This window comes from Meriones unguiculatus, chromosome 11 (assembly GCF_030254825.1).
Source record: "Meriones unguiculatus strain TT.TT164.6M chromosome 11, Bangor_MerUng_6.1, whole genome shotgun sequence".
Classification (NCBI taxonomy): domain Eukaryota; kingdom Metazoa; phylum Chordata; class Mammalia; order Rodentia; family Muridae; genus Meriones; species Meriones unguiculatus.
The window spans coordinates 37,429,270-37,457,239 of record NC_083359.1 but is presented as its reverse complement, the minus strand read 5'-3'; the positions used below and the strand labels follow the sequence as shown (position 1 = coordinate 37,457,239).

The 27,970-nt window shown below is 50.6% G+C and overlaps 1 protein-coding gene across 1 annotated transcript in view; it reads right to left on the bottom strand.

Annotated features, from left to right (window-relative positions):
- Positions 1–27,970, bottom strand: part of Ergic1 (endoplasmic reticulum-golgi intermediate compartment 1) — a 96,012-nt gene that overhangs the window by 46,407 nt on the left and 21,635 nt on the right. The window contains exon 2 of the mRNA XM_021635611.2: positions 2,144–2,205. Within this exon, the coding sequence (XP_021491286.2) occupies positions 2,144–2,205 (62 nt within the window). The remainder of the gene's footprint in view (positions 1–2,143; positions 2,206–27,970) is intronic.

The following is a 27,970-nucleotide window of genomic DNA, read 5'->3' as shown; positions in this document are numbered from 1 at the left end:
ACCCTACGTGCCCCGCCCCTAAACTGGCTCAGTTTCCCTTAATCTCCACATAGGGAAACTGAGGCTCAAAGAGGACTGGCCCAAGGACACACAGGAGGTAAGTGTGAGGATGAAGTCAGCTCTTCCTGACAGGAAGGGCTGTGAGCACCCAGGCAGACCCATCTCTTCTTGGCAACTGAAGAAGGGTACCTGCTGCTTTAAGGAACCTGGCTGGAGGGGAGGGCCGGAAGAGGTGGCCGGAAGAGGTAGCCGGAGGCCAACAGTCTACCTGATGGCGGACTCCAGGCTGTTCACCTGGCCTCTGTTCATACAGCAAGGCTGGGGCAGTTGGGAGGTTCTCTGTCTGATACCAAGCATCCGAGGCATCCGAGACCTAATCCTGACTGTCCCCTTCTGTAAACAGTGACATTTTGGATGAGTCACTTCCCCTCGCTGAGCATCTGAGGCGAGGCCCAAGGGTTCCCACTGACTTGCTGGTGACTTTGCTTTGTTCTGAGTATTGCTTTGGGGGGACGTCTTCTGTTGTGGAATGGCAATGAATGCAAAGCCAGGACAGTGCTCACAGCTTCTCCTGGATGCCCCTATTCACATCTGACATAACCACGCCGTGTCGTCACACTATGTCGGTGTGGAGGAATTCGAGCTGTTGCCTTGCTCCTAACTCTGCCACAGCCTTTACTTGGGTTTCACCGGCTTTCCCAGGGAGGCTTTTCTGGTGAAGGAACAGATCTTGAATCCTACCCTGCACCCCCAGATCCTCAAATCCTTTGAGTCCTTCTGTAATCCACCCTTCCCTCTTCCCTAGTCTTTTCAAGGCCTTGCTTCTCTGGCAGTGTACTGCTCAGACATCTGGCAGAAGAGCCCCAGACTGGGACTGTACTGCTCTGTCATATCTGCCAGGGCTACAGCTTAGTGGGGGAAGACCCCTCAGTGGCAAGTGTCTCTGCACGTCGTGTCAGGCATTCGTATATCCACATGACCAATGATGGTGACGCCAACCACTCTCGTGGCTGAGCTGCCATCTTGGTTTCCCTGCAGAAAAGCTACTGTTTTATATTTCTATTGTCTTATCTTTGGCAGTGAGTTGCTACACCCAGCCAATACTTGAGGAGGAGAAGGGAGGAGTATTCAGGGTTACCAGAATTCTTAACCCAATTCACAATGGACTCAAAGGCCTTTCCCCTAATTCTTGGTTGTTTGGTTGGTTCCAAACCATCAGAGTCATTATTTGTCTTCCGCTCCAGTCTCAGTCCTTGGGTCCTCTTGTCCTGCTGACATAACTTCTAGGCTCAGATTACACCTGCCCTGCCTGGTGCTGCAAATGGACAATTGTCTGAGATGCCCTGGGTCCTCTGATTGAACCAAGTCAGAGTGAGTTTGTGAAATCTTTTTTTTTGTTTTCTTTTTTGGCTAAAATTATTAACAATTCAAACCATTTCAGAGGCAGGAAGGTAAAAGCAAGCCTCCCTCCCACCCCAGATCTGCTTGCTTGGACTTTATTTTCCCTGATTTGATTTTATTTTAAAATTTGTATGTAATTTAGTACTATTGCTTGATGATCATGAGTGAGTGAGAGAGTGTATATATGTGTGTGTGTGTGTGCACATTCGTGTGTGTCCTTCCACCATGGGTTCTAGGGATCTAACTCAGGCCATCAGGCTTGCACAGCAAATGCTTTCAGCTGCCCGGCCGTCTCACAGACTTTCGGATAGCTGGTATCTTGAAAATGGGGCTCTTCGTGTTTCAAGTGCGCTTATCCATACAGCCTTGAGGTAATACCACATCTTCAGGGCCACCAATTACCCAGGGCTAGGGGTGGACTTTCAGTTTACAGTGAACGTCAGGACTCCCAGAGTTTTCTATCTAGGAGACATAGCTTTGGATTTTTGAGTTCGGGATCCTGAACCTGCACTGATATTTTTCTGAAGCCTTCTAGACCTGGCTGGAGGCTCTACCTTGTGGGGTTCTATAGCAAGGACAGAGATGCTGTGTGGAAGGGGCTGCAGGGCCTGTGGGAGGCTAGGCACGTCTCGTCTCCCACCAGTCTTTCCTTCTTGCTCTGGAGTTCTGTACTGAGTGGAAGCCTGTCTGTCTGGGGAGCAGGTGGAGGGCTGGAGTAATGGTGAGAAGGGCAGTTACTCACTAATGGCACCAGTGTATGTCGGCTGCGTGAGGTCCTTGGGCACCTTCCTGTAGATGTCAAACCTGTGGAGAAAAAGCAGAGGAATTGGGCAGGTGTAGAGAGTACAGGCCTAGAGGCAGAGGCTGGGGCGCTGATGGCAGGCCACCGGGGTCAGCAACCACAGCTCTTAACAGAGAGTTCCTTGCAACCTCCTTTGAGAGGCCTTATGAGAGCCCTACCGTCTTCCTTAGGGTTTCTACTGCTGCGATGAAATACCACGACCAAAAAGCAAGCTGGGGGGGGAAAGGGTTTACATGGCTTACACTTCCACATCACTGTTCATCGAAGGAAGCCAGGACAGAAACTCAAACAGGGAGGGAACCTGGAGGCAGAAGCTGATGCAGAGGTCACAGAGGGGTGCTCGCTCACTGGCTTGCTCCACCTGCTTTCTTATAGAATCCAGGACCCCCAGCCCAGGGATGGCACCACCCACCATGGGCTGGGCCCTTCTCCATCGATGACAATTTAAAAAATGCTCTATAGGCTGGCCCTCAGCCCGACCTTATGGAGGCATTTTCTCAGCTGAGGTTCTCTGCTCTCAGACCACTAAGTTTGTGTCAGGTTGACATAAAACTAGCGAACAAGATGGAATACCTACACATCCCTCTGCTGCATCCCATCCTGTCTCTACGACATGACCCAAGCTCATGACCGTTTTATGCTCTCATGTGCACATGAGACTTGTGCACATTTTTTGGTGGGTCTTGCCTCTGCCAGAACGTAACTTATCCCTTTTCAAAGACAAAGGGCCTTGGGAAGTCTTGTCCACCCCCACCCCAGCATTACCTGGGAGGCGGTAGGCACTGGCCCCATAACTGTACACTGAACTGAACATCTGGGCCTAAGGGACCAGCGGTAGGCTGTGTCTCCTGAGTTACACTACTCTGAACCACCTCTTCATTTCTTCTTCCTTTTCCTGCCTCCGCCTCCTGGTGCTGCTCCACCATCCCCGCCTTCCCTACCAACTTCTGCCTACAGGGTGAGGCAGGGTCAGCTGGAAGAAAGGCTGCCTCTTGCCTCTGGTTGTTCTCTCTAGCTTTTCTTTCCTAAACACATCACCAGGGCCAGGGCAGTCCTAGGATATTATGGGAAAATATGGAGCTTTGGAGTCAAATGGACACAGATTTAATTCTCATCCTGTCTTGCCCTTGGGCCCGTCTGTGAGGGGATCTGGTACAGAGGCCCCACGGGAGGCTTCTATGAACTTGGCTTTCCTGAGGCCACGAGCTGCAGACAGCCAGTCTTCCCGTAGCTGAGCCGTGTCAACAGGGCCCTCCATCCAACACCCTCAAGCTCGAAGGTGGTGCTTGACTTTAGGGAAAGGCTGGTGCAGAACAGCCAGGCTCCTCTTTGTGATTGGGAAACCAAAAACACCTGCTACACCTTTGTCTGAATCAAGGCTGGTGCCCGATGCTGCCAATTACAGATGACACACGAGCCACCTATCTGCTAAGGCCTCGGGGGGAGAAAAAAAATCCTGTGGGATGCCAGGCTGACACTTTCTCTGCTCTGTGCTTAACTGCTAGGGCTGCGGTGGGACCGAGAGGCCGGGAGGTCTACACAACACACCCACCTCACTTCTCGCTGACACACCTGGAGAGGTCTCCGAGAGGCTCAAGCATTACCCCAGCACCGTAGATTATCTTGGGCATGGCATGTAACTTCTGTGGACTTTACCGACTTCGCAGCCACAAGAGCAACAATGGCTGGATGCATATAAAGCTCCCAGAACCAGGCCTGGCATTCTGGACCTGCTCAGTGTTTGATGGTCCTCTTACTAACCCTCACTTGACCGATCAGGTCCCTACTCCACATTGAGCCCTTGTAATCAGTCTGGCCTGTCTTAACTAGCAAGTGAGACAAAAAAAAAAAAAGTGGCAGGAAAATTCATTGAGCGTCAGGTGGGTGAGCTAGAGATCCCGTGGCATGAAGAAGGGCCTTGGGGTCCCAGTGGGGCTTTCTTTAGGAGGTGAACTCTGCACAGGGGAGCGCGCTTTTGGGGAGGGAAAGTGCAGCCCAAGGCTTGAAGACTGCAAAGAGCAAGAGCAGGACACAAGCGGGGCTACTGGGATCCTGTGTTTAATTTTGGGGAGCGGTGGGGTGAGAATGGGAAGAGGCAGAGAGGTCTCATGCAAAGTTCCTGACTGTCAGGCCACGGCCGGGGACTCCCAGGTGGAGTGCTGTTGGGACCGTCAGAGGACCGCACGCTGGGAGGGCGGCAGAATGGGGAGGGAACACCCTAGCTGACTGCAGGTGGTTTTCAACTCATGATGGATCCCAAACAATCTTTCAATCTGCCGACGGTGTGAGAGGGACATCCATCTAGAAGGACCCTTTCACTCCGGATCGTTGCCTAGACTGTTCCTCTTTAGCGTGGAGTGGGGCACCAGCGACCCACACAGCTTCATTCCCGACTCACTTCCTAGGAGAGTCGGAGAGCGTGCACGGGGAGGCCAGGTGGAGGTGGGCCTAGGGCGGCCGGATGCGCTGACTTTCCAAGAGAAGCCTCTGGATTCGGAATTACACATGGAACAATCCAGCTCTCAAATGTTGTGCAACGCAGGTACAAGACAAAGAGGCATTTATAAACGGACATGGCCCACTCCGTGGGCTGAAGAGCTGAAGGACACGGACAGCCGATGTCCGTAAAGTAGGCCGTGTGGGCAGGGTGGAAGCCCTGTGGGACTCCTGAGGCGACCAGACAAATTTCCCTGGATGAAAAGCGAGGATGTGAACAGAAGGCCTGACTGGTCTTTCCAGCTTCGGCACAAACATAGCAGTGCCCGCTGGGGGTTACAACCCAGCCTGTCTCTGGCCCCGTCACCATCAGGTTCCCATGGGCAAAACCAGCCTCATGGTTTGGAAATATACGAACTACTGTTACAAAACCAGGAGTTTGTGAATAGCTAGAGGCTGCTCAACAGGAACCGGAAGTGGTGGAGGATGAGGCATCGGGGTTCACTCTGGGAGAGAAGGAGAGCAAAGGGAGATGGGGGAGATGGGTCAAGTATGTACAGTTTCAAGGAAAGCGTGGCGGGGGGGGTGCTCAGCATTAGGGAGGAGAGTGCAAGTGCAGAAGACTGACTAGGCGTGCAGGCAGGAGTGTGAACTCACCATCACAGTATGGAGAAAGACATGCACGCATCTACAGTCCCTAGCTCTTTTCACAGACAGGGTTCACAAGGCACATGGACACAGCCAACCAAAACCAGATTTGCCAAGGAATCAGAAGTGGCTGGTTCTTGGGTTGGGTGGGGGAAGGCAAGATAAACCGGGATCACCTTCTTAGGTCAGCACTGTGGAACACCGTCCTCTGGGTAGAATGTGGCCATCGCTCTCTTGAAAGCACATCCGCTGTGATGAGCTCAGGAGACCCTCAGTAATGTCCCACTCATGTTCTATCACCAGGTACTCGAGGAGAAGGGAGAGTTTCAAGGGGCATGCACCAGTCATATGAGGACCCCCCCCCCAATCAAGATACACAAGTGATTAAGGGATGCTGGGAAAGTGGAAGCCAGAGGTAAGTTTAGGTAACTCCTCGCCCATACCTCCACACAGCTGTAAGTTGTCAACACCCTCTTTGGGGCGAACAGATGTTCATGTCTCCCAGGAAAAGTTAATCCAATAGTATGAACTTACTCTAACGATATGTGTGTGTGCCGAGGGGGTGGGGATGGGGTTAAAGAGACGAGAAGGGGTTCCTGCTGGCCAGAGGAGAGACAATGTGAAACTCAAAATAATGACAGTTGGATGATCAGCCCTGGGGAAGTAGGAAGTCAAGAATCTATGTGGAGTCAGGAAGAAATGGATGAGGCAGAGTAGGAGGGAAACGGGATACTGCTGTTGCTCCAAAGCACCTCCCCATAAGACACTACTTATAAAGTGGGGAGAGTAGCCTTAACGGGGAGAAACTTGGTAGACATCATGCCAAGAAGACACCGTCTCCACCATCAGGAGGGAGACATGGTGTCCTTGTATGCTTCACACTGGATCACCTCGGTAGGGATCTTGCCCACCACGGACATCTCTATTTGATCATAAGCCAAGACAGAAATGACAGTTGCCCGGCGTGAGTCACAGGTGTGTGTGGGGCGGGGGGAGATTATACGGGACAAGTAACATGGGGACTGCCCCAGACATAGGAGACTTATGGGGCATAATGACCGAGTGCGGGATCACAACAGATCTCCTTTTCTGGAGAAAAGGAAATTTTAGTAAGCCCCGAGGCCTTGCTGGCAGCACCATACAATGTCACTGCTCTTGTTTAGATGGTGGCATTACGGTTATGCATGACGGCTTTCCATGGCTGTGACAGAACACCAGAGAAAATCACTTCAAGGAAGAAAGTTTCGTTTTGGCTGGGGCTCCAGAGGTCTCACTCTGGTTGGCTGTTTCTGCTGGTTGGGCCCTACGATAAAGTAGAGCATCTCAGTGGTGGAAGAGGTGGCAGAGGGAGCCGCCTGCCTCATGGTCATCAGAGGTTGGGGGGAGGGGGGAGACAGACAGACAGACCAGGAACAAGATTCCCTTCTGGGATACTCCCCAGTGACTTCTTCCAGCTCAGCCCCAACAATCCTCTGAGCTAGAACCCCCCAGTGGGTGAGTCCACGGATGATGCTGGAGCCCTCATATCCAATCTGCTCTAACCACTGTCCTGGGACCAAGACTTTCAGCACAGGGCCTCTGAGGACATTTTAGATCCAACCCGGGGCATGACATAAGATGTTGACCTCTAGGGACAAGCTTGGGTAAAGGGCATACAGGAACTCTGTGCTATTTTTGCCATTTGGGGATAAGTATAAAATTATTTCAAAATGGATAAAGATATTTTTAATATTCAAATGGAAAAAAAATTTACTGGAAGCTGGCCACTCAAAATCCCACTTAGGCTGTTTTGGGAAGAAGCCTGGTCCCTACGGCTTAGCAAGCGCTTGCTGGGTGTTACAGGGCAAGCTGCACTTAACGGCTTGTTGGGGCAGCAGCAGGGACAGGGAGATGTTGAGTTAAGCTGTAACTTAGCTGGGTCACCCAGTGTGACCCAGACCAGAGCACAGGAGGCAAAGCTCCAGAAAGAGTGACCGACGGCAAATGGTCACTTCCAGCCCTGGCCGGGCCCTCTGACATACATATCTAGCTCTGTCATGGTAACCCTGGCAGATACTCTCCTGGAGAGACCTGAGGCTCGGGTGGAGGAAACGCCTGTGTCACTGAGCTCTTGGGATGTAGTATCAAACCTGGTACCAAGCCATCATCTTCTCTCCACCACCCCACGCTAGTGGGAATCAGGCTCATGCTCCCTCGCTGGCGAATTAGACAGAGGTCTTAAGGCTTTGGTCATTTACTTTTCCTAGGATGCTGCCTGGGAGGCGAGAGGAAATCTCAGAAATCCATCATTCATTCAGCAAATATGTACTCAACATGTACTGTATCCGGCAGTGCTCTAGAAGGTAGGGAAAAGGGACTGATCAAGGCAGACACGGTTCCTGCCCTCAGAAAGCTGCCAGCCAAGCAAAGCTTTGGGCTCCTCGGCGGAGGCCACCTGTGACATGTGGCAAGGATCTGCTCCCACACAACAGACCAGAGTTGGAGAGTGGTGACGGGGTTAAGGGAGAACAGAAAAGGAACCTGGTTTCAGAGGTGACCACACAACAAGTGAGTCAGCGGTGACTGTCCCTGGGACATTGGGCCACCAGCAAGGCTAGTGAGAAGCCCAAGCATGTGACAGACGAGGAAGTGAGCTGTGCATCCTCTGGCTCCAATTAGTCAGGCCCTCGCAGTGGTGATGCGATCAGTCTTGGCTATTCTGCCTCAGAGAATGTGGAGGAAAGGTAGAGCACACAGCAGGGAAACGGCAGGACGCTTGCGGCCGCCCACGTTCTGAGGTTTACCTGTGTGCTCAGTCCACTCTCCTGCCCAGCCTGAGTTAGGTCTTATCTCATTTCACATATGGACATCAGATAGGATCATGGTTTTGGCTAAATTTATACATGCGGCGTTCTGCATGCAGGCTTTTCGCATTCTCCCCGATTCTTCCAAATGCAGGACAACTCATTTTGGGGGGAAATATTTAGGAAGAAAGGTACACAACCTGTCACTGCTCAGCCCCGCACAGAGGAAGAGGAAGAGTAGGTCCAATTCCTGCCCTTTCCTCAGCCTAGGATTTTTCTTAGTCTTTGCCTTCCAGCCAATGAACAGATCAACCAAGAATGAGGCCCAGCACCGGGCAAGGTGGCGCACACCTTTGATCCCAGTACTTGGGAAGCAGAGGCAGGTGGATTTCGTGAGTTTGAGGCCAGCCTGGTCTACATAGTAAGTTCCAGGCAGCCAGAAGGGGTTAGAGTGAGTCCCTGTCTCAAAGAGAGAGAGAGACAGACAGACAGACAGACAGACAGACAGACGACCTGGGGCAGGGATGTCAGTCTGTGGGCAGTGCTTGCCTAGCTTGAGCAAAGCCCATGGTTTGCACCCGCCCCCCAACACCATATAAACTGAGTGTGCAATGTGTTTCCCTAAACTGGAGGATCCAGAGTTCAAGGTCACCCTCAACTACATGGCAAGTTCAAGGCCAATGCAGGCACCTGAGCCCCTTTTCTTGAGAAGAACAAGGCCTAAGGCTTGCCCTAGGAGCCCAGAGGAGGGTACATGGTTGTGCACTCAGCACTTGGGAGGCGACAGCAGGAAGATCATAAATTCCAGGGCAACTTGGGTTACAAAAACTCTATCCCAACAAAAGAACAACTAAGTGGGGTGCAGGGGGGATGGTTCGGTGGCTAAAGTGCCTGCTGCACAAGCAGGAGGAGCCAAGTTCTAGCACAGCATGCACATAAAAGCCAGGCATGGCCGTGGACACTTGTAACCTTAGCACTTGGGGACAGAGGCAGGTGGCTCCTGGTGCTGGCTGACCAGTCTAGCCAAAACAAAGAGTTCTAGGGTCAATGAGAGATCTTGTCTCACAAAATAAACTGGGGCTATGGAGATGCCTCAGCACACAGCCAAAAGGGCCACAGTTCAGATCCCCAGAACCCACAGCAATACTGCATGGCGGCCTCTCATTCCAGCCTCTAAATTTGGAGACTATTTCGAAAGAAAAAGACAGAAATATGATGGAGGAAGATGCTCAACTTCAGCCCTTAGCTTCCACATGCACACACACACATATGTGCACCCCACATGCATACCTCTGCATGCAAACCACCACACAAACACATGGAAAGGGGGGAGGGGAAGTGATTGAGGAAGTACCAATGCCCACCTCTGGCCCTCACAGTCACCCACAAGAGTGACACACACACACAAAGAACAAAACAAAACAAACAACCCACCCACCAATCAACCAACAGCAAAAGAAACCAAAACCAAAAATAAATCAACTAAGCACATGATCGGCAGGTGGAATGGACAGTGGTGGCACAGGGTGACACATACATGCTCCATTTTGATGGGGATTTGAGGACTTTCTTTGAATAAGGCAAAATAAGCTGAGATTAAAGCAAGAGGACAACCTGGAGTACAGGAAACCCAGCCTGGCGCAAATGCCAACAGCCTGGGAGCAAGAATTGGAGTGGGCAGGCACAACCTTGACCACCTGCTGGGAACGCTCCAGACTGACCAGTCAGGCCTCCTGCCCTCAACCCTCAGCACCGTCAGCTCTGGAAGTGTCCCTGCAGTTACTCTACGCCACCCGCTCAAATTGGAAGAAAGACTAGAGTCCCTGAGAAGAGTAGCTTACCCGGGGGTAAGTATTTAAAACAGAGCCTGGCATGGCAGGGCACACCTGTGATCCCAGCGACTCGGGACGCTGAGGCAGGAAGATTGCTGGGTGCAGTAAAGAGCCAATTGAAAACGTACAGCAGTGGAGCAGTGGGTATTAGTTATTGTGGGTATTAGTTGCTGTGAGAAAAGCAACGGAAGGTTTGATTCTGGCTCTCAGTTCCAGGATGCAGTCCATCGTGTAAGGAAGGTGTGGAGGTAAAGCATGAGGCGGAGAGAGACAAATGCTGGCGCTCAACTCACTTCCTCCTTTCTATTCAGTTCATCATCTCAGGGCCTTCGGTGGTGCGGCCTGCCCATGTTGTCTTCCCCGCTCAGTTAAACCTTTCTGGAAACATTTTCATAGACACACCCAGATGTGTGCTTCCATGGTGCTGCTAAATCCCATCAAACTGACAACAAAGATTGGTCATCACACCTTGGCAGCTTTTGTGTCCTTGAAAAGCTGTATGCCAGGGATTGAGTCTCAGTCAGGAATAATGGTGCCTGTGTGCCTCCCTGGGGGGTGTGGGACTCTGAAGACATTTTGGCCACCACTGTTAGGGCTGGGGTGTTATTGGCACCTGGTGGGCGGAGGCTGGGGATGCTACTGGCCTCTCGGTTGCACAGAAAGCTCCAGGAGGAACAACGACTATAACTGCCGTCCACGGGCCTGCAGTTGAGAAGGCCTGTTTTGTGTGGAATAGAACATCACAGAAGGGGTTGCTTCATTTCCCCAGCCATCCGGTGTCCTCCTCAGGAGGCCTCAGGGGCCTCTCTGCTCCTGCTAGTAGAGCCACGGCCATGGCCCTGATGGCACCACAAACACCATGATTCTGGGATTAAGCAGGTCCTTCTGGTCTTTTTCACTCTATGCCTGAAAAAGCGAAGTTTATGTGGAAAAAAAAAAAAAACTGGGCAAAGAAACGCACAGGAAAAAGGTCAAACCGCCTGGGTCTACCTTACGCCCTGTGATGAAAGCACAGTAAGCATGCGTGCCACCGTTTCACAATGCGCTGTGCAAACCCCCTCCCTCGGTGCTAAGAAGGAAACGGTGCCGTGGGAACATACGCCAACATCAGCACTGGGGGTCATGAGAAGCAGGATTTGCTCACAGAAAGTCTGTCTGCAGCCCACCTCCAGCCTATGGAGGGAGGGGGCCGCAGCCCGACCCAAAATAAACATGCCTGCCTTCCCAGCTCCCAAGCAAGGGAAGTGCTGCTGGAAGGACCGGGTGACTTCATCTGTGACTTCCTTCCACAGCAGAGTGCCTCCGCTGTGCTATTTTAACTGCATGCCCGGGGCCTCGCTTCTCCCCGTTCCTGTAGCTGGATCTCCACAGCTCCGTGCTTGGCTAGATGTGGGCGGGTCCACGGCAGGAGCCTGGCATGTCACTGTTTCCGAGGCCTAATGAAATTACACGCCACTTAGGAGCAAGTCATTGGGTGGTGGGGTGACCTGTCCCAAAAATAGCTATTAAGACACTTAGCTGGACCTTTGGCCTGGTCAGCCCTGCCCGCTGGCCTGGCAAAGCCCTCGGTGTGGGTCCAGGGAGTGAGGTAGAATACGCACACTCATTTGTTCTTAGTCATTCTTTCACCTCACAGAGCATCAGCGGGGCACGGGCGTGTGGACACGCTGCACACGCAGGCCTAGAGGGGCAGGGTGAGAACCACTGTGCCTTCCATCCTGAGTGGACATTCTACATGGTAATGTGTACTCCTACCACCATCTCCTGTGGGTGGAACAAGCGCCTGGCTGTCTCCAGCCCTCTCCCCGACCCCTTCCGCCAAGGCCCGAGTGAGAAGGATCATCGCAGCCATGCTGGCCACCGCCCCCTGTGATGAGGGCTAACCTGTGCTCCAGGCCTGGGACCTGACTCAGTGTCCCATCACTTTCCTAACCCTGTGTAGCAGGTCACGTGTCTCTGCCCATCTTGCCCCTGATTCAGGGCTAGAATTTAAACTCAGTTTGCTGCGGGGCATCTGCTTTTCTACCCAGGCTGCCTAGAGGAGGGGACGAGCTAACGGCGGAGGAGGGTTTGGTGTGATGGCGCGTGCCGCTGCGTGATGGTGAAGTCCGTAATACAGATATGCTTTTCTCCCTCCAGCCCAGCCTTTGAGATGTCATGACGTCTGGTAGCCACAGGAACCCTCTAGCCTCTGCAGGGCTTCCAGCTTTAGCAGCTTCCACTTCTGCCCCATCATCCCACACGTGACCTCTCTAGTTCCAGAACGCCCTTTGTAACCACAGAGCCCCAGCCTTTCTCCTCCCTTCCCACAGACACCGAGGGTGGCTGGGGAGGAGGCGGTGTTGCTGGGGCAGCTGGCACACCTCCAGGTCCCACCAAGCTATGCCGGGTCAGGTTACTGTTGTCCCAGCCTCTTCCCTGGGTCTCGCAAGGCCTAGCCCATTAATGACACCAGTATTTTCCAGGTACAGCTGTGAAATGGCATCAGCATGAGGCTGGTCGCCATAGTGTCCGTTGCAACAGCAAATGTCCGGAGCCAGGCCAAAGCCCCAGGCAAAGGAGCTGGACAGGGCACAGGCTAGGCAGCACCCATCAAGTGGAGGGTGGCACATTTGCCAAGGGGAACGGGGACTCTCAGGACCAACAGGATCCTCCTAATGTGCAAAGGGAGAAGGCCAAGGGCAAGGACTGTGATTGTTATGGGAAACTGTACGTGGGTGTTGGGGTGAACAGTGGGGAGCAGTGATGACAATGAATTGATACTCAAGGTGAGACTGAAATGTACACAAATTATTATACCCACAAGTACTAAGAGATGCATGAAATGTTAAATAACCAGGACAAAGCTGACAGAGTGTAAGACTGAGTTGGTGTGTGTGTGTGTGTGTGTGTAACTAGAAGCCATTGCTGAGGGGAATTAAAAACTAAGAAGGTGGAGGTGTGTACTGAGGCAAGGGGTCGCTGTTAGCAAAGGTCATTTCCTCCTCAACTGTTCTCTGGATGCAACTCACTTCCAACCCAAACCACAAGCACGACTGCAGACAGACAGGAAGGTTCTAAGACTCACAGGCACATAAAGGTCCTAGAGAACGGGCAAAGCTTGCGGGCAGGCTCACTCACGCCATCTGAACCGTGCTGCCGTGGCACAGTGACTGCAGTCAGCCATGTGGTGCCCCTCAGCCCCACTTGATCTGAATAGTACCCGATTCGTGGACAGTCTGTACATACGTCTGTGTCCTTGGACATCTGGGTTGTTTTCCTCTTTCGGTCATTATAAATAAACTTCCCTGAATGTTTACGTTCATAGCCCTGTGGGGCCGTAAGCAGATCTTTGTGATTTGAGATTGGGTGGAACTGTTTTTTAGATGAGACACCTTAAACTCCAGGAATGAAAGAGTTGATGAATCAGGATTTATCAAAACTAAAAACTTCTCTTTGAAGAAGAGATGTGTTTAAAAAGAACACAGATGAACCACAGGGTGGGGAAAAAAAAGATGTCTGATTAAAGACGCAAGTCCAGGCTAAAGAACTCTCAAAACACGTATCTGAAAGTGGTGCAGTGAACACTGGACAAAGGATTTGATCTAACACTTCCTCAAAGACCAACTGATGTCAAACACCACCTGAAGGGATGCTACCATTAAAGTCACTTGGGAGAACCCAAACGGGAACCACAGTGAGAGATCACTGCTCGTGATGGCTGGAGCCGTGGACCAACTAAGAACACTTATGTACTCCCACTGAGGACATAAAGCTGTGTGGCCATTTGGGAAGAATTCAGCACGAGCTTAGAAAGTTAAATATCTATCATTTTCCTGTTGCTATAACAAAATACTGGGTAATTTATAAAAAGAGATTTACTGGAGCACAGAATTCCATCCATGACGGAGTGGCCACATCTGGTCCACTTCTGGCGGGCCTTGTGCTGGATCGCAACACCGTAGAGACATGGCAAGAAGTTTCCAGGTATGCCTGGAAGAAGCATGTGTGAGAGAGAGATAGATGGAAAGGTGCCGAATTCCTTTAGGCTCGCGTGCTCTCTTGGTCACTAATATAGTCCCTTAAGACCTTAGCTAATCCCATGAAGCCAGCCTGAGCCTCAAGACCTCAGGGAGTCGCAGAGGAGCCAACCCACTCTGCAGAAAACACTCAGTGATGATGAAGTGGAGAGCCCTAATCACCTGCCAATCTTCCTGACACCTGTGCACCGACACACTGAGCCACGGTACAGTCAGGCTGTATTAAAACCACAGCACACATTCACTGTGTGTGCCAAGGAGAAGTGAAGAGCTACACATGCCCAGGGGTGTGTACATGAACACTCAGGGAGCTTTACTTATACTGGCCAAAAGAGGAAAACAACAGAGATGTCGACCGTGAAGTGGGATGCTGTGTGGACAGGTACACATGGTCGATTCTAAGGATGCTGAGTAAAGGTGCCTCCGTTCTGATGGGGTGACTTCATCCAGATTAGATTCTAGAAAATGCAGCTCAGTCTGGAGTCCCAGAAGATTAATGTGGGCGGGGACGAAAGGAGGCTCTGGGGAATGATGGACATGTTCATCGTCTGGGCTGTGATGATGTCATGGTGTACACATATCAATAAATAGGTGACACTTAGCTGTGTGTCATGTACAGGCCAATATATTTAATAACAGCCATAATTATAATGTGTCAAATAATGTAATATAATACAGGCCTTCCAAACAACATCCCTCCAAATCGAGGCCATGCTGAACCAACATACTAGGCCACCAGCTACATGGGAAATACTTATTTTGAATCTCTTTTTACAATATCTACTTCTAGGTGACCAAACAGTTGACACAGGCAACATTGTGTCTTACAGAAGGATTTCCAGCAGTAAATGCAGACTGATGAGGGTCACAAGACTCAGCCTGTGCCAGCTCTCCCAGCCAAGGGATGCCATGGTGGGCAGAAACCTTAAACAGACAAGCCAGGCCACTATGCCATCACTGCACACCTCAGGCACACCAACGCAAATATGCCCAGCACCACCAGAAACACTTCTTGCCAAGAGATTGACCTTAGACTCCAAGGCTCTCGAGCTCACCAGTTACAGAGGACTCAGAAAACCATAGCTGTGTTATGCGGAAATCTACAGAACAAGTGACTCAATCTCCTTCAAAAATGGGGGTGCCGGGAGAGGAAAGGAGGTGGCTAGTGCCCTTCCTGATCCCTTGCCTCCTTAACTTCTTTGAGACACAGCCTATCATTGAAGCTGGAGCTTACCCACTTGGCTAACAGGGCTAGCCAGTGAGGCCCAGGGATCCTCTTAGCTTTACCTGTGCTGGCATTACAGTAGGTGCTGCTAGAGCAGTTACAGGACGCTGGGTACCCAAACTCAGGGCTGCACGCTTGCATGACAGGCACTCTACCCACTAGGCCGGCCACCCAGCCAATGACATTTTATATGAAGTACTGTCAGCCAATGAGCTTTAGATCTTAGCATTGAAGAGTCAGGTGTTCCTGGGGCTACCTACTCTATCCTCATTCCCACCCTCTCATTTCAGATATAGATTGGAAGCAGCTTTCCGGGGACCACAAGGGAAACAGTTAGCTAACAGCAGAGACAAAGATGTTGGCATCCTTGGGGCAAACCCTGAAAATGCCTCTACCTTCAGGTGTCATGTTACACTGGAAAAGCCAAACATATTCAACCACTTTCATTTGGGTTTTCTGTTACTTCCGCCAAAATCACTCCTTACAGATAAAATGCAAAAGGCACAGAAGTAAGAAGCTTTAATTTCTTACTGTGCATCAGTGGGAGAACCTGGGCACTTGTTGTCCCCCCCCCCCCCCGCACTGTGGGAAACACAATGTAGGTACCTGAAACTAGATACCCTTTTCCTAAGTACATCTATGAGAAATTTAATTTATAAGGCACTCACAGGAAGACGTCAGCAGCGATGAACAGGATAATTACAATGTTATACTGTAATAAAATTGTCATTGTCACTACTCATGCCTTTCAGGACCATTATTAAGAAAAATAAAGGTTAATGGAAACAAGGCCCGTGATACCGTGACAACGGGCCTGATGACCGGGATGATCAATAGGTGACTAGGCCAGTCAGATACACAAGGTGAATGTTCTAGACAAAGAGATATTCATATTTTGGGGTGACAGGTCTCATTACGTTGTTTAGGACATGTTTAAAACATATGAGCCACAGCTAGAATTTTCCACTCAGTATTTCTGAACTAATAATGACCTTTTGTAAACAAGGTTTCCTGTATCTGGAGTGTTCCGCTCACTCAGCGGTACAGCTTACTCCTTCACTCACACCTGCGTTCAAATGCCACCTTCTGGGAAGTCCACCGCTCTGCGTCACTCCGCCCTGTTCTTTTCTTCACTCTGCTCCTCGCAGTTACATATACACGTGTTCTTGTGTACTGCCTGACTGCAGTGCTGGGCTGTGAGAGCCAGCACAGAACAACAGGCTCTGAGAGACAACTGCAAGGTGGGTGGAGTCCATGCTCTCCCTCAGGATCCTCCAGGCGACCATCAGATTCTCAGTGCCTGGCTTGATTATAGAATGACGCATGCAGGGTGGGCTGGGGCAGGGCCCGTGTCTCTAAGAAGTGGCATTCAGGAGAGGCCTGGGCACCTGACAACTTCCAGCATGCACCTGTTTCTAATGTCAAGTATCTTTCAGAAGACATTTAGCCTGACCTACCTGAGTCACCCAGGGTCAATGGAGGGATGTGAAAGGGTAGAGTCCCACCTCCTGGGCCAGGTACTACTTCAATACCTGATTGCTTCTATCCTGCTGAATCCTGCCCACCGCCCAGGGAATACCCAGGGAACATTAACGAATGTAGAAAGCGGGGTTTGGAAAAGCCAAATCACTTGCCTACACTCACAGAATCAGAAAAAGACAGAACTGGGGTTGGAGCCTGGTGAAAAGCCAAAGGAGTCACCTGATGAGCTTCCTTGACCACTCCCAAACTCCATTTCACCCCCAAGGACCTTTGCTGCCCATGCTCAGCACTGTCCTCCTGTACTCTTATAAGACCCTGTGCAAACAGAAGGCTGTGGGCATTTGGTGGGTGACGAAGGAGAAAGGGTGTGCTAGAGCCATGGATCTGCAATGCCGTGCTGCCTGGGGACCCTGGCAACACACAGCTGGCAAGGGGCCCGGACCCCCACCTGTCTCCCAGCCTGCAACAGCCAGATTAGCTCAGACTCTGGAAGCAGAAAGGCACCTGGGGTTTGGCCGGGACTCAGGTTTCCTGCTAGCGAACAGGAACCCCTGAAGTGTTTCCAACTCACTGAAACAGGATGCGCTGCCTGCCCCACCCCCCGGACAGAGGCTATAAATGGAAATGTATTCTTAGAGGGGCAGAACATGAGCGGGGGCTTTCGAAAGTGACCCATCACGGGGTAAAAATCCAGGCAGCATTTAAATGCTGAGTGGCAAGGGCTATTCCTGGACTGGATTCTCATGCTTGTGGCTCCCCGCCAGGGGCAGCCTTCCAACAGGTTTAAAAGCAATAAACAGGGATGGGAGGTTGGGGAGGGGGTGTCAGTGTTTCTCACTCAGGAGGGCACGGGGGAGGGTACCACGCAGAGATAGCTGCAGAAGGTGCCCTTGAGTGGAGTCTAAATGTCCTCTGGGCCTGTCGTTGGGCTCAGTGTTGGGCTCAGTGTTGCTGAGAGCCGAGAACACCTTTGGATAGCATTCTTTGACCTTGGAAAGTAACTGGAGGTCAAGTTCCGGCTAGGATTAGTATAAAAGGACCAGATGAAGGTTTTACCTGGGAAGCTGAATGACATCTACTGAGCCTGGGTCCTAATTTCATACTGCCTCATCTGATCTTCAAAACTGGGTGGGAATTCAAGGCACAAAAATTAGATTTGTCCTCATTTTTATAATACAGGTAAGGCTCAGAAAACCTGGAGAAGCAATGGCTCAGATGGAGACCCTAATTCTAGAAAGACAAGTAGAAATATGTCTGGAGAAAAGAGTGGGAAGAGCCAAGAGCACAGGGCAGTTCCTACAAAGGCTCATGGCCACCAAAGCTCAAGGTCACTCAGTGAACTGGCGCCGAGGTGGGACCTCCATTTGGTCAGCCTTTGCAGCTGAGGTGATGGTATTGTGGCCTGGCAGGTAACTGTGAACTTGAGAGTGTGAAATCTGACCATCACATTACAGTAAGGACAGTTCTCACGGTCTTCTGTGGTGGGTCACGGAGAAGAAATGAAGGGGCCTGCAGCAGGCCTGGCTACAGGTTATTAGAGAGACGAGGTCGCCTGGTACTGTCAGTTTCCTCTAACAGGCTGGTTATTAACGAGGAAATGAAGATGGCCAGGCTCTGTTTCAGGGGGCCTGGTTGGCCAGTCCTATCATCTGCGAAGTCTCTCTGCCCATGGTGCCACCAATACCTTTGTCTCCAGAAGAGCCCGTGTCCAGGCTGAGTGTCAGCTTGGGTCTTTCCGTACTTGCTGTGCTCTCTGTGAAGGTCATCTGTTCTCCCTCCTGTCCACCCCGCCACCATTCTCCCACATTACTGCGTAGCTGCTACAGGCCAGGCATGAGGCTAAGTGCTGCGAATACAGCAATGTCACATTCCCAACTTTCGTGCTCCGGTGGGCAGGACAACAATTAGTGAATGAATGTCTGTCAGCACCGGTGAGCATCTGAAGAAAAGGGATGGTGCTGCCTGAAGTAGGAGGGGAGGGGAGGGGCGCCTGGTAAGGGTGACCTGAGAAAGAGCCAAACAACAGAGGCCCAAATGGAACGAGACAACAGCCAGGTGGCTAGCTAAGGAGAACATTCTAGGCAGCAAGGACAGCAGGTGTAAAGGCTACTGGGCAGACTGATGTCCAAGGGGGTTGTTCAAATCTCAGCTCACACATCCCGCTTCCAGCTGAGGTCAGCTGAACCACCTATCCTTGTGACGTACTGCAGCCCTGTCATCGCTTTCGCCATGTTGTCATTAAGCCCATGGGTGCTGTGTTCAGCACAGCCTACGCTGTCTCATTTACACTAGGCGTATCTTGCCATCAAAGCTATGGATTGTCCGAGGACGGGGAACTCTTTCCACATCCTGGGATCTCCAGTGTTTGCCCCAGCAGTCTTGAGGTGGGACTATCATCTTGAAGCAACCAAAGGCCCACTGAGCCACCAGCACCTGAGAGAGCCATGTGACCCCTGAGAGAGCCAGGCCGTTTTCTGCCCCACTGATAGTGGCAGTTGCAGTGACCATGGCCTGTACTCGCCTCCACCGCTGCAAGCTCTGGCTCTAAGGAAACTCACATGGGAAAACAGAGGCCCAGCGTCAATTTCCCAGAAAGACAGTTATAGGTGGGAGCAATCTTCCTTCTAGAAACATCAAGGCAACCAGTCCTCATCTATCTTCAAAGTAGAGGATTCGGAATAAGGCTCTGCAGGTTGTAGGAACAGAGGAAATGGGCCAGGCAGCCCCACAATGGTTGGAGAGGCCCCAGAGAGAACTGGTTCATGGATAGAACAAATGGCCCTAAAATTGCCAGATCTGGGAAACCTAGATATCTCGAGGTCTTATGTGACATTACCAGTTTGAAAAAGGTTGCCAACTGCTGTGTTAATATAATAAAAAGACATGCCAAGCAAATATCTATGCATCAGATTTGGCCTGAGGACAACCAATCAGCTTGTGAGCTCAGCTTCTACTCTTGACAATGAAATACACTTATACCAGAATAGACAGCAAGAGGGCAGAGGCTTGAGTTCAATGGGGACTTGGAATCCAAGAATTGCCCTACTGCTCGGAGAAGTTTCCATGAAAGGGATCAGGCCTACACATTCCAAGTCCCTGCTGAGGCTGAGCCCCTGACCCCGTGTGTGCATGCTGAGATGGATTAGTAATGTCTGCCAAGACACAAGCATGGGGATGTGATCTACGTATTCCAGATATTCATTGAAGCTGACTCGATACAAGCAGTCCTACATACATTTGTTGATTATTTAATTTTGTTTTTGAGGCAGAACTCGTTATCTGCCCCCAAATTTAGGTTGGTCTTAAACTCTCCATCCTCCTGCTTGTGCTTCCCCTGTGTTGGGGTTAGAGCTGTGTGTGATCAGACCTGACTCAGACCCATTTATGGGAGGGGACCTATGTCCGGAAAGCTCTCCCAAGTCCCAGAGTCACAAAAACTAGAGTGTCATCTGCGGCTCTTCCAGGGATATGGAATGCATGAGACCCTTGCTGTAAAGGGGTCACGCATAGCCTTTGGGTGACCTGTGCTGGGCTAGCCCTCTGACTGTAGCAGGTGACCTCTGTCTGGGGATGCTGACAAGGAAATCTAGTGAGGACTCATTACCCGCCACTCAATTTTTCTATGAACCTAAACTGCTCTCCAGCAGGGCCTGTTTTAGGGGCTAATGATGTAGAATGGTCACAGAACTTCGATCTAGCCTGTGAGGCCCTGGGTTTAATTCCCACCACAGCAACTTCTGAAAGAATCTCGTTTTAAGAGAACAAGTCCACAATGTGCATGCTGGTTCTCAGGCTGCCAGGTACTCTTCCTGCACCCATAACATAGGCCCCATGGCTCTGCAGAGGATAGGGTTTCCCCAGTGGGATAAGCTGACAGGCTGAGGCTTGTCTCGGCCAGCTCTCCTTCCAGGCCTGCTCTGTGGTGTCATCTGAAACTCAGTTCAGCGGTGTGTGCTGTGTCTGGGCTGGAGGGAGACAGGCAATGGGTACTGCATGGCTGGCCTAAGGGACAGGGCTATGGCAGGGGAAGGGCTGAGTGAAGGATGGAGGAGAGGGGTGATACTGTGCTCTGCGGGCCCCCCTCCCCAGGACAGCATGTGCTGGCATTGGGAGCAGGGGAGAGGTTGGCCCCCCCTCCTGCTGGGGCATTGCAAAATACAAGCCGAGTTGAATCAATGTCTTTTGGAAAAGTACATTTTGCTCAAGAGCCAAGTTAAACTGGAGCTTGGGCAGCCAGCATGTTGAAGTCTCCAGCGTGACTCATCCATGGGAGGGGCAGGCTGAGCCAAAGGTGGACCACGAGCACTCAATGGGCCCGGGCACTCTGTGTACCAGGCCACTCGCTTAGCCAGATCCAGGCCCACAACTGGGGGCAGCTTGTGTGTGTAGGTGGCAGGAGCCAATGGCTTCGTCAAGGCTCAGACACTCCTCTCTGTTTAGAAAAGAAGTTGTCTCTAAGAAGTCATGGATAAAATGAATCTCTAAAGAATTAAATTTTCTTACTGGCTTAGAGATGACTCCTGCCTGAGATGAGTCTGGAGAATTAGGGACAGATGGGTAGTGCTAGTGCCATAAACTCTCCTGGAATGTTGCTCGCGTGGAATCAGTGGCTCTGTAGCCTTTGTGGACCAGCTTCTGACACTCAATGACGTGTACTGAAGGATCCTCTACATCTTCTCCCACCTTTACAACTCACTGCTTTTCAGTGCCAAATAATACTCCACTGTCTGGACATAACCATGTGCTTGGTTTTCAAATCCTGGTGGACCTTCAAGGTCCAGCGTTCCACCACCCTGTGCATTGGCTGAGTGACTTAGAAACACTTTCCTCTGTCACTCTTGGATTCTTCAAAGGGGGCAGAAGACGCTGACTCATGGGAAAGAGGATGAAATGTGGAGACGCCTGTACAAGTTCACAGCCCAGAGCAAGCATGGGGCAGCTGTTGGCCGTCATGACCATCATCACCGCTGCTGCGACTGTGACTACACCAGGCACCTTCTCTCTTCTCTTCTCTGTATATGCCTTCTCTCTTCCACAGAGCAGCACTGGGGAAAATCGAGGCAACCCAGGCTTTGAGTTCAAATCCCGACTCTACTAAGACACATCTATTTTTCTGGGCCTCAGTTTACCCCATCCCCAAATGAGGATGACATATCTCTCTTGATAAGAACAAAATGAGCTTATTAACTGGCACCCAGGAAGGACTACAGAAGGTGTGGTCCTCAATGGAAAGGACCCTGGCATCCCCCACAAACTATATGGCTGGAGAAGGGAATCAAAGTATATGAGAGGATAGAGAAAGAAGGCCAGCCCTGTTGTCTGCCTCTTGGTTGAGGAGCCCTTTTGGGGGTTAGGATTAAAAGCCAGAACTAATATACATATGTCTTGAAAGCAGAGGGACATAGAAAGGTGAGTGGCTTGAATTGAAGACACTGCAGCAGATGGCCAAGGCCAGGCAGCGGTTCTGTCACTTCCCGGGGAAAGTTGCAAAGCAGTTCCAAATGCCTTGATGGTGTCCCACACAGACCGTGGGACTGACCGGCTGACCTGCCCTGGGTGCTCTCATGAGGCATCCTTGGCTTTATGGAACTTGCTCTGTAGACCAGGCTGGCCTTGAGCTCAGAGAGCCACCTGCCTCTGCCTCCCAAATGCTGGGATTAAAGGCCTGTACCACCACTGCCCAGGTCTCTGTGTCCAATATATTCTATGAATTTTTTAAAAAGTTGGACCACCACAAAGGATGTCAGATACTATGACGACGACACCACCACCAACAAAGAATGAATTCCTTAGACAGCCACTTGGATGACCCCCACAGGTCAGGAAGGTGAAAGAAATCCTAAGCTCAGATACTCAGAAAGAGTAATTTCATGCACGTGACGCGCAGGGCAAAAGACACTAACACAGGGAGGAGGTTACGAGGTGATTTTCTGCTGCAGGGGTGTGAAGGAGCCTGGGGGGGGGCAGGGGATCTCGCCAGTGACCAGGGTGCCAGCCACTGACCTGTATCTGTGAGCTTTCTGATTTTTTTTTTTTTTTTAATTTTTAATCATTTAAGAAGAAAAAGACAGATAATCATCAGCCAGCCCTGGACTCCTCTGCCCGGCTTAGGGTCAGGCTAGAGATCAGGCAGTTTCTTTCGTCACTAGCTTCCTGCTAGATCCATCCCCTCACACACATGCTGGCCACAGTGCCTGTGGGAACAACCAGAACAAACAGCCACAGCAGGTGCTTGGAAGTCCCCAGAGGCCCAAGAACATGGGCAGAAGTCAGCATGACCCAGGTTCTGGAATCTGACCAGTTGCTTCATGGGCTAGGTAAAGTAATGTCCCTCTCTGAGACCCCGTGGCCTGATACACAAATGTGGATGGGATTAATGAGGCAGAGCACAGCACACAGTAGGTATTTTAATGGATCTTATTAATGTGATGGTAACTTAAACCCTCTGAAAGGAGGCTTTCCCAAACATAAGTTGTGATGATTAGTCGGGTCAGAGATCAAGTTGGTAGATTACAATTGGCAGGAAAACAAAACAAAACAGGAAAGAAAGCTTCTCACCATGGAAGAAGCTCTGCCACGTTCATGTCTAAGGGTTTGGTGTCATTTTGTTTGTTTTGGCTTTTTTAGATAGTCTGTGTGGCCCAGGCCATCCTCAAACTTTTATCATCTTGTCTCAGCCTCCCAAGTACCAGGATTACAGGTGTGGTGATACACAACTGTCACACAGATGGCATCAATATGCCAAAATCCAGTTCTCAGAACTAAGCAGGAACAAATAATGCCATACTGGAAAAATAACCCCCATACTTCCTAGAAGATCACATATCTAACTTTTGGCTTTTTAAGAAATTCTATGAAATTGTGGAAGGTCAACTGTCTAGAGGAAGTGGCTTCAGACTGGACCTCCAACAACCACTAGCATTGAATTCCTGGCAGGGGCAGGCCACACGAAAACCACAGTCTGTATGTAGCTTGACAGCAAAGACTGCTGTGCCCATGGCCAAGAGCTCTTGCTTTCCTGTCCCTCGGGAAAAGTGGGTGGATCTGGGGAGCACTTGTGCCAAAGGTAGTGTTAGGTAGACGCCTAGAAAAAAACAGCAAATGCTTCCCACTTCTCTCTCAAATGTCCTAATACGTTTAGAAGAAAAGCTCATCCGGTGGCAGCAGGATCTCAAGCATGTTAGCCAAGTGCTCCATCACCAGCCCCACTTTTGTATTTTGGATGTGTGTCATGTTCGAGCATTCCTGTGTTCGTGTGAATGTGGTGAGTATCGAGGTGAATACAGGAGCATGCAGAGGTCAGAGGAAGACATCGGCGTCTTGCTCTATCACTCTTCATCTTATTGCCCTGAACAGGGTCTCTCACTAAATCTGGAGACAGGCTGGTGGCCAGTGAGCTGCAGAGATCCTCCTGTCTCTGAGCCCTACCCCGACCCTGGACCCCGATCCTGGAGTTATAGGCTCAGCCACACCCAGCTTTTCACGTGGGTGGCAAGCATTTGAGTTCCAACCCTCATACCCACGTAGCAAGTGTTCTTACCTACTAGGCCACTTTCCCAGTCCTGAGTGTGCATCTTTAAAATATATTACCGTATCCTTGTAGAATAAAGAAAATGCTCTCTTATTATAGTGCTTGGGGTAGAACCCAAGACCTCACGCACACCAGGCAAGCCCTCTACCACGGAGCGACCTCCAGCCCCACCTTTCATAAAGACAAGCACGCTGATACACTATCTTCTCCTCAAGCCTCCTCGTTGCCCACTCACGGATGCCTGGGATTCACTGGCGATGACTGTTTTCCATTTGTGGGGATGAGATCAATGTTTGCCTCTGAAAAATCCATCCATTCAAGCTTTTAAAACTGAGTCCACTTAAGTAAAATATGCTGTGTGCACAGGGTGGTGGGTGTGCAACTGACACAGCAAACACTGTGACGGTGCCAAGAGCCGCTATGTGGAAAGGAAAGCGCTGGAAAGGATCTCAGGACAAATCCCTTCTCCTAGCCTGGAGTCAGGGTGGCGACAGCAAGGGGCACATTCCCCTATCAGGAAAAGTTACTCCTGGCAAGAATAAAGATATTCTAAAGAGACACCTGTGTCCCTCTCTTTGACTGTCAGAATACTGAGTCCGTGTAGCCCAAGGAATCAGAGTTTCCCCTCACAATCTCATGCTGGAGAAGGAAACGGCCTAGAGAGCCCAGGGCCGGCCACAAAGACATTCCACAAAGTCCTGACTTGTCGACCACCTAGGAGATACTGCAGCCTAGAGAAGAAAGGGGAGGACCACACCTTGCTGGTGACTCTGGCCTTCTGTTCCCATCAGGAGCCCACAAGAGGGGTCACCAGATCTCTTATTGGCTCTCTCTCGCAGTGTGGCCACACTGAACTCCATGGGGACTACTGACAGCAGTGGCCAAGCCTGGTTGTCAGTTGCTGCCAAGGCCCAGACTCTGACTCTAGCTCAGATAACAAGGCCAGACAACCTGCTGGGGAAAATTCTACATGGAAACAATTTTACAGTTGGAAAGCCTCTCCCTTCCCAAAGCCACCCGCCATCCTCCATCAGGCCTTTCTCCAAAAATGTGCGGTTGTCCCAGGCATCCTAGAGGACTGGCTTTAGGGCTTCCTCAGAAACCCCAAGGATGTTCAGGTGTGTTGTACAGAATGCGCAGAGAACACATGCATCCTTCAATACACTTCAAATCACTTCTCACGAACTTACCCAAGATAGCATATTGTCAGTGAATATGGCAAACAGCATTGTTCAGAGGACAAGAGCGCGAGAGGAAAGTCTGTACACAGGAGGCAGACATTTTTTTTCTGGTTATTTCCCGTGGTTGTTTGAATCTATGAGTATAGTGCCTGCAGGTTCGAAGGGTCCGGTGTAAGCAAGACAGGCCCTGAACTTGTGTTCCTCTTGCCTCAGCCTCCAAAATAAGTGAGATGACCAGCCTATACCATACCTCATATTTTTTTCTCTCCTGTTCTTCGTTTTCCTTCCCTTTGTGGGAAGGAAAAACAAAAACAAAAACAAAAAAAAAAAAAAAAAAAAAACCTCAGCATAAACTTTCCACTTCAGACTACCTCCGTCTCCAGAGGAGAACCATGACTATAGGCTCCCACCAACCTTTCACCCAACTCCCATGGTGCGATGCTACCAGCTCATGTAACTGAAATTCTCAACACTAAGATGCTAACCTTGGCATGGTCCCATCAACGAGGCTGCCAACTTTCTCAGGGTTTTGCTAACTTTCCCATTCTCGTCCTTTTGCTGCGCTCGGGTACCACGCTGTTGTGACCAGTCCTCAACTTTCTGAGGCAGGAAATAGACAGGGAAAATTATAGAGAACTGAGGAAAAAGAGCCCCTCACACTGGAGTCTCACAGATAGGTAAGTAGGTAGGTAGGTAGATAGATAGACAGACAGACAGACAGATAGATAGATGATGGACCTATAATAAATGATAGATGACTGTAAGTATGATAGCTATTTTATAGTTGAACTATATATAGATATGTTGTTAAAATGGCAATGAATCAGGCATAGGGGCTGAATGTGTATGCCCTTGGGTAGGGCCTTATTCCCTCCCACATATCTTTATGGCTCCCATAAACGAAGACTATTAACATTGCTTACAGTGAAGATCCCCTACCTGCCTGTGACCTAGCCTAGCATGTGTGACCCTGCCGGGTACCGTTGGGAACTATCCAGAGGTCTCATTAGGTTCTTAGCAATCCTTTGAAGACAACATTTTTTAAACCCAACAAAATCTTTTTAATAATTTATTTTTATTTTATGTACATTAGTGTTTTGCCTACATGTGGGTCTGTTGGATCTCCTGGAACTGGAGTTACAGGAAGCCTTGAGCTGCCTTGTGGGTGCTGGAGATTGAACTCAGGTCCTCTAGAAGAGCAGCAAGTAAGTGCTTTTAACTGCTGAGCCATCTCGCCAGGCCTGCCACCACCACCTCTATCTTGTTCTTTGTGAGGACAAAGACAGACGTGCGGCTCTCTGAGGAGACCACACCCAGGCTCTCCAGTGTCTTACTTTCTTCTCTATTGCCTCTCCTACCCTTAGCACTTGAGCCAAAAACTTAAAATCTCACCTAATAAACTCGGACTCTGCTTCATGTTGGCTCATCGTGAAATTCTTCTCTGCCACGAAGCTGGGAATCATGGGGTTTTCTGAGTGGAGGAGGTCTCTGTAGACTGACTACTGCAGTCTACAGAGTGCAGCTGTGGCTCTGTCCCTTCCCCCATGACACTTCTTTGTTTTACTGTTGAAGGGCACTTGCTGGTTAGTTTCTGGAATGTCCCCAGCCTGGGTTTGTTGGATGATGTCACATACGAGTTTTATCTGAGTTCACTTTTTGTGTCTCTAACAGGATTAGGTAACTTCTGGAAAGAGCTTTACCTGCTCCATGGTTCTGAAGCCTTGGGTATTTGAAGAGCATGGAATTGGTGCTGGGTGTGTCCCTGTGCTGCCTTAGCTCAAAGGCAAAAGAAAGAGAGGAAGGGTCTTAGAGTAATCTCCATTCTGCCCTCTGGAGGTGTAGCTCAGCTGTGGAGCTCATAGGCAGAGGTTCTGTGCTCCATCCAGGGTGCTGCACACACAAGCAAATGCCTTGAAAGGTCATCACAAAGTGACCCCTCAGAGGCGACCAGCAACATGCAGGCATCAGCTGATTCTACAACATGGAGCAAATGAGAAGAGCCCTCCCTCCCCTGCCAGCTGTCCGCCCCGTGACACACCTTGTAGCTCCCACTGTTTGGAAGCCCAGTGCCTGGGACTGTGCCTGGCATGCCGCAGGAGCCCCAAGCATTCCTCAAACGATCCAAGAAACCAAGTGATAGATTCAGGGAACATGGCTGAGCAGAAGGTGGGCAGCAAGACGGCTCCAGTGCCAGATCCATGATCTCCAGCAAACCCTCCTGCCCGCTGGAGGAAGACAGAAAGGGAGGGTGAGCCTAATTTTGTCCTGGAATGTGGCCTTTTTCAGTCAGCTGGAGATGGTGATAAGGAAGTGACCATGGAAACCGTGGGAATGGGGGAGGCGGACCCCATTCACGCAAAGCAGGAGGCGCTAGCCCGGTGGAATGTGGAGGGCGTAAGGCGCCAGGAAGCAGAATTCCTGAATGATTGACTAGGGCTTGGCCTCAGGACCTCCGTCCCCCAGGGAACCTGTGCGGCCAAAGGCAGTGTCTCATCAAAACAGGAAGATCATAGAGGAAAAATGCACATGTAAGTGGACTGGTATTTACAGGGATCGGCCCCGCTGTGACCCCAGCAGGGGGATGGAGGGGATGCAGGGCACAGAGGGGAACTTAGCTGCCTAGGTGCCAA